This window comes from Octopus bimaculoides, chromosome 28 (assembly GCF_001194135.2).
Source record: "Octopus bimaculoides isolate UCB-OBI-ISO-001 chromosome 28, ASM119413v2, whole genome shotgun sequence".
Taxonomy (NCBI): domain Eukaryota; kingdom Metazoa; phylum Mollusca; class Cephalopoda; order Octopoda; family Octopodidae; genus Octopus; species Octopus bimaculoides.
Genome location: NC_069008.1, coordinates 18,578,643 through 18,586,107, shown reverse-complemented (window position 1 = coordinate 18,586,107; position 7,465 = coordinate 18,578,643). Strand labels below are relative to the sequence as shown.

At 37.7% G+C, this 7,465-nt stretch overlaps 1 protein-coding gene across 9 annotated transcripts in view; it reads right to left on the bottom strand.

Moving 5' to 3' along the window:
- The window catches only part of LOC106874074 (cAMP-dependent protein kinase catalytic subunit 1), a 123,852-nt gene that overhangs the window by 42,304 nt on the left and 74,083 nt on the right, over positions 1–7,465 (bottom strand). For 8 of the 9 annotated variants that reach the window (XM_052977698.1, XM_014921662.2, XM_014921664.2 and 5 more), the window contains exon 2: positions 1,761–1,822. In XM_052977698.1, coding sequence (XP_052833658.1) covers positions 1,761–1,822 — 62 coding nt within the window. Of the gene's footprint in view, positions 1–1,760; positions 1,823–2,717; positions 2,771–7,465 lie in introns of those variants that run through there. The other variant, XM_014921666.2, reaches the window with a different exon arrangement.

The following is a 7,465-nucleotide window of genomic DNA, read 5'->3' as shown; positions in this document are numbered from 1 at the left end:
ATGCATATATATATATATATATATATTTTTCCCTGTGGTCCCACACAATAATATCTGGTCAGTTGTGTTTTAACTTGGCGGCTGTGTTAAGTCCCACCAATATTCTTTTGACCCATTGGTCTCAATTTGGCCAACTTCATTTCTAGGTATTCTGTTTTGTTATCCTGTTCCAGACCGTTCTGGCCATCAAATCATGCCTCACGGAAGGGTAATATCTGGTAGAGATTCTCTTACAACTGGCAATAATGTGATTGATGTCTTCAGTATTGCTCTTGTACAATCCTAGATTTGTTGTGTAGATAAGTGTAGTGAGGCATGAAATCACTATTTTGTCGTGGTGGTGTAGCACAGTCGTGCTATGCCCATTTCATCCATTTACTATTGGATACATGAGGCAACTTCTACCCAGGAGTAAAAGAGCTAAAGTAGTTACAGTTTTGACGTCAAGGAAGCAACAAGACTTTCTGTGGCACCTCTTCTGTGTTCACCACCAACTTAATTAGTTGCAGATCTGCAACCTCTTCGCTATGAGATCATTACAGCATTCATGGCCAATGCTGTGCAACTCGCTTCACTTACATCTATTTTTATTCTGCAGCATTTAAGTCTCCAGTGAAATACAAATTGAGTCATGGGAAATTCATTCATGTCTCTCTAGACATTTCTTATTTTCTCATTACATTACACACACTTTTACATACCAACCTAAATGGTAGTCTTTTTACAGCAGCACGTGTGAGTTACACGAAAGAAATAAATCATTTATATTTTATTTACAACATTGACTTCTGATATTTGTTTCCACATTCACGTCATACAAATCATAATGGTCCCCATTAAATAGGTGACGACCAATCCACTGACTTCTGGACCCTCACTGGTGACATTTTTATTTATTGATTATCTACTAGCTGGTCGACCTTCTAACTATTATTTGTCTTATTACTAGATGCGCAAATATGTGTACACACACACACACATATACTCATGATTTTTCAATAGAAACTATTGTAGGTATGTGCACAATTCATAAATTTCATTCTTTTGTCAAATGTTAAAATGCTGCAATTCAAAAAGTAAAAGTAGTTTACAATTTATCTTAATATCATTTTCAACAAAGCTTTAGAATTAAACCTGTTTATCATCAGAACATGCATACATAAACAGCACAGGTGTGTTAGTGTACATAAACGCACAAGCAGATATAAGAGATAAAACAGGTAGGTTAGTATGTATATACATATATATATATATATATATATATATATATATATATATATATAGGAGGTTGGTGTATGCAGAAGGTTGGTATATATAGTTAATGTTAATGAGAAAACACCAATTAATAAAGAAAGAACATGGAAAAGGAAATTGGGAAGAATCCTCTTGAATGTTGGTGCCACAGTAAAGTACATCGAAGGGATAGAAAGGTCAACGACCATTGCAAACCCAGTCAAATTGACAGAGAGGAACACCAGTCAATGAGGGCAGTAATCCCCAATAAGAACTAACAAAGACAATCTGTCCATGCCATACCAATCCAAGAAGCAAATGTTAAATGATGGTGATGATGATACATAGGGTGAGCACCATCATCATCATGATGGTAGTGGTGGACACACAGAAAGATAATGAGGAAAAAGAATTTCTGTATTGGTAGGGGTCTGTAGAAGGAACACACAGACAGACAGTGACACAGTAACATGGGAGAGAGGTGGGAATTAAATAGAATTCTTATAATGGGAATGGTCTTGACTTACATGTGACGGGTGATCCCATTTCTGCTGAAATTCCTCCTTGGCTTTGGCCAGAAATTCCTTAACTGAAAAATAATAATAATAATAATAATAATAATAATGATAATGATAATAATAATAATAGTTTCGTTAATAGCCACAAGGGTTCAGAGAAAAACAAAGGCAATACAAAAATACCAAATATGGTGTAAGGGATGGGATTTACCTGGGACAGGTAAAATAAAAACAACAAAATAAAACAAAAACTCCCCCATAGGAGGGGGAAACTGGTAATAGCCAGTCAGATTAAATAAATGGCTACCTATTAGTTGAAATCACACTGTTGTTATTATTATTATTGATTGTTATGTAGCTCATAAACCAGGAAATCCAAAAATGGCGGAAATTCAAAAAATATTTCTCACAGGAATTGCAAATATCCTACATAAAATACTGTGTCTATGTAATCCCAAATTTTAAAACAAACTTATAATTTTCTTATGTTTCTTTGGACATTTTCTAGAACAATACTTTGTGCAAAACCAAACATATGGCACCCTAGCCATGACACCAACATGGACTTCTAACTTGTTGTCTCCTGAAGTCTCTCGGGGAGACTTGTACAGATATAAAGCAAACGTCAAACATATAATAATTATTTCAAATTTTTGCCACAAGGGCAGCTTGAGGGAGGTGGGGATGAGTCAATTACATCGACCCCAGGGTTCAACTGGTACTTATTTTATCAACCCCGAAAGGATGAAAGGAAAAGTCAACCTCGGCAGAATTTGAATTCAGAACGTAGTGACAGGTGAAACACCACTTAGCATTTCATTCAGTGTGCTAACGATCCTGCCAGCTCACCACCTTCAGTAACAATAATAATAATGATGATGATAATCAGGTGAAAACGGTACCAGTAATAATTGGAGCATTAGGCATGATAAAAAAAACAGATGAACAAAAACATCGAAGTTATACCTGAATCCTCAACATTACACATTTCCGAAAAGAGCCTTGTTATGGCAAACATTGTATATGAAACACTATCAATTCAATAATGCAACCTAAACAGAACAACCTACAAACACAAGACACACTGTACAGCAATTATCCAATGAAATAAACTACAAGCAGGCAGGATACACAACATATACATTAATACAACAAAAGACTGCACTACACCTCGTATATATATATAAAAAGAAAGAAAGAAAGAAAAACTAATGCAATACAATAGTGAGATGGGTTTGCACTGCACCAACAACAAAAAAGAACACACAATGCTGCATGCAGCCCAGCGACACAGACATGTAGTAGAAACTACCAAATGTTGAACAATGATAATAACAAGAACAACAATTTATTTCTTGACCACAAGTGCCGAAGATATTAGGAAAAGAAAGAGTGTTGGCGAGACAGAGAAGTGCTGGCAAAAGTGACCGACAGCTATGGATGTGAAAGCATGACTGGACTCGAGCAGGTTGTCCGAATACAACATGTGTAACTTAACTGACCAGAGACACAGGATGCGACTCCAAAGTTCTTCCTCAACTATTGAAGGACTGAGATGGATTGCGAGTGCGAGTAAGCTTGACCAGATGATGATGGCAGGAAGGAGTACAAAACAGAAGGAATTACGAGAAGAAAATAAAAAGAATAAAGTTAGCAACAGATCCTCAATGGGAGGAAGGCAACCAGAGGGGGGGGGCTGGTAATGAATGAGGAGACATTACAAGGTTAAAAAAAAAAGGGCTTAGGCAGAAATTAGATGAAACCTAAGAAGCACAACAAAATGGTGAATGGTTGTTGGTTCAATTCTACAGGGGCAGGGGGTGTCACTGATTAAATGGACTCCAGTCAATTACTGGTACTACTTCTATTGACCACAGAAGACTGAAAATGAGCAACACCCCTTGTATGAAGGTGAGGCTTGTTTACAACCATCAGGAGACAAATACATACACACACACACACACGTGAATGACAGGTCTTTCACTTTGCCCTCTACCAAAAGCCCTCACAAGGTTAATGTAACACGTAGTGAGAAGGGACATTTCAAGATTCGGAGTAACGACCAGATTTGAGTGTCATCTTACTAAAGGGTTTGAAAGCTGTTAGATTCCAAACACATCTTAATAATAAAGGGGGAAAAAGAAAATTAACTTAAACCCTCCAAATTCTTGATTATCTTCAAAATGAATTAAATTAAAATTCTAGGTATGGAATAATCAAGGGGTCAATGAAATTAAAACCATATAGGTGTCTACCCCCACACTCCTACACACTGAGCCAAACCCTTTCATATCACAGGTGTTGTGTCGTGAAGGTTACAGGTAAGATAGTGCAGTAATTCATACACATGTTGCTCCACCGTACGACAACAGTAATGGAAAAGAAAAAAAAATATCAGACTTTGATCATTTCAGCAATCTTAAAAACTGGAAAATATAAACTTGTTTATAAGCACGCACACACACACACACCTGAGTTAATTAAAGAGCTTCTTCACAGTTGCTAGGTCTATAAAAAACAGCAGCCAAAAGCACTGGAGACCCCCACCCACCCACTCACCCACACACTCAACTTCTGGCAGTTATTTTAGACAATTTGTCCCTTTTTTCAAAATAATACAAGATTTGCTGACGGAGACCACCACTACCTGTCTCCTTCAAATCTGTTTTCTCTGATATACAATACATACAATGTGTGTGCGTCTATGTATATATATATATATATATATATATATATATGTGACCACGTGTATATCGTTGGCAATTTTCTTTTTCCGTCTCCCCTTCTTTGGACTTTTTCTATATTTCTGATGAAGAGCTCCGCTCGAAACGTGAAATCCTCTTTCTTTTCTTTCCTTTCCTGAGCGTCCAATAACACTGTACTTAGTCCACGTCCTCGCATTGTTGTTTCCCTTTCTTGTTATATATATGTGTTGACTGAACACTATTCAATTTTTTTTCTCCGTGTTTTTCTCCTTGTCTCCGTATTCTTTCTGTTGAAGAGCGTAGCTCGAAACGTCAAAGACTTTCCGTATTCCCGAGCGTCATACTAATATATACTTTTGTTATTTACACCACCTGTCCTCGTCTGTTGTTATTTTTTGTATATTCTCCCATATATATATACATACATACATACATACATACAGAGGGAGAGAGAGCGAGACACATAACTTCTCTAATTATATACAAACACATATCGACTATTTTATAGCGACACACACACACACACACACACCTGTACAGACAGAGAGAGAGAGAGAGAGAGACAGTTTGCGCCAAGTGACAAAGCTAGACTAATTCTCCCACCATCACTCTTGATAAAAATATCAAAAATAGAAAGAAAAGTGAAACCGACAAAAATATTTGTAGAAATATTTCTGTTGTTCAATCATTTGTGTTTTAATCAGTGTAAGCAACAACAACAACAACAACCAATAATAATAATAATAATAATAATAATAATAATATCAAGGAAAGGTGGTGGTGACTGAGATAAGATATGGTGGCAAATTGGTGGTCAACAAAGATAACATGTCTGAGGTAGGATCTATATATAGCAACTGTCAACTGAACCTTCACACCCCTTTACTAAACTATAATGGAACAGCCTACTAAAATCTCCTGTCTGAGACTTGAACCCACATACTCCATCATTGAACTATCTGTATATTAAATAGTGACAGAAGCAACACCCAGGGAGAATCCAACAGGCTAACCACTCCCTTCCCTCCATATCCCTCAGACAACTATGGGAAGATATACAGGGCCTCAGGGCCTCACAGGGGTCACATACTGAGGGAGGCTATATCAGTCTTGTTCAACATATACCCACCAACTGCTCCCTCTCACCTTTGTTTCCCACCTGGGGTATCCATGTATCTACAAGATACTTATATCCACCCCCTCTATACCTTGAATCTCAACTGGCACAAAGCCCCCCCCCCCCACCGCCGAGAGATTTTTCTGATGCAAAGTACTTGGTGACCCTGTCGGTGCTGGTGCCACACAAAAAGCACCCAGTCCTCTCTGTAAAGTGGTTGGCGTGTTAGGAAGAGCATCCAGCTGTAGAAACAAAGCCAAAGTAGATAAGAGAAGCTGGTCTGGCTCCTGGCCTTGCCACCTCCTGTCAAACTGTCCAACCCATACCAGCATGGAAAACGGACATCAAATGATGACGAAGATGATGATGATGATGATGATTGTGTGACCAAATCAGTAACTGTGTTTAGTTTATTACAGTGTGTATAAATATAAGATGTGTGAGAGTGTGTGCCAGTGTATATATACATAGAGGACTATATGTGTGGTGTGTATAATATTGATGTAGGGTAGAAAAATTAGATAAAATTTTAATTAAACCACATCGTATCAGTCATCAGAGAAGTCCCCCTCCCACACAGTCTCATACATGCACTGTTATACATTAAATCTGATGATGAAATTAATTCAACTAAAAACACATCATCGAACACTCACTATCATTATTAAATATTTTTATTATTATTATTTAATTATTTTACTATCATTTCCATCGTCATGTCTTCAAATAAAAATTAAATTTGAATATTGCATTTTTTAAATTTTCAATAAGATAAGGTCAAGATAGACAGGAGTACAGCAAAGTTAATTAGGAAAGTGACATCATCATCATCATCATCATCATCATCGTTTAACGTCCGCTTTCCATGCTGGCATGGGTTGGACGATTTGACTGGATACTGGTGAACCAGATGGCTGCACCAGGCTCCAATCTGATCTGGCAGAGTTTCTACAGCTGGATGCCCTTCCTAATGCCAACCACTCCGAGAGTGTAGTGGGTGCTTTTACGTGCCATCGACACAAGGGCCAGTCAGGCAGTACTGGCAATGGCCACAACATCTTTATTAAATTAGTGTCTGAGATGAAACAAATGGTGGGGTTTGTCAGTAAGAAATATTTAGGGATGTTTTGTATAGGGAAAGCAGAATTCCACCTAAATATCTAATAAATATTACAATATTTCTCGTCACTAATGAAGGCCTTTCGTTGTCATTAACGACCTACAAACTTGTCTCCAATCTGTGGCAGTCCTCACAGCAACAGCAATAAAGCTTATGCATTAATTAGTAGCAACAAGTTAACGAAGTAGCACTTATAAGGTCATTCAACTTGCTAAAAATAACAGCCAAACCTCCTTCAGCTCACACCTTTTAATCTTGAAACAAAGGATACATTAGATAATGTAGTCCCAGATACACTATGTCTGAATACAAGGTGGGATGGCCATGGCTGGAACATCGTGGATCATAAGTCTGTAGAATCAGGACTGACCTGGGACTAAGCGACAATAAGGAAGGATACATTAGATAATGTAGTCCCAGAGACACTATGTCTGAATATAAGATGGGATGGTCATGGATGGAATATCCTTGATGTAAGGTCTGCTCGTAAATGCAAGAGATGTGTTAGAAGCAAGGGGTTTCAATAGAGCCAGTCCCTTGTCATGACTGAAGCCAGTTATGGCCATCCAACAGCAGTGAATAACGACTTTGTTGCAAACGTTGAAACAGGATGAGCCAAGCCTTCGTTGCTCGTTTTAATTAGGCCACATCAAATTAAAAGTACAAATGAAATATGTTTGTTACGCAGTGAGTAGTTTCACATGAATTGTGTTTAAGACGCGAAAGGATTTAATTTTGTTTTAGCTGGGGACCCCCATCGTAGTGGTACGGC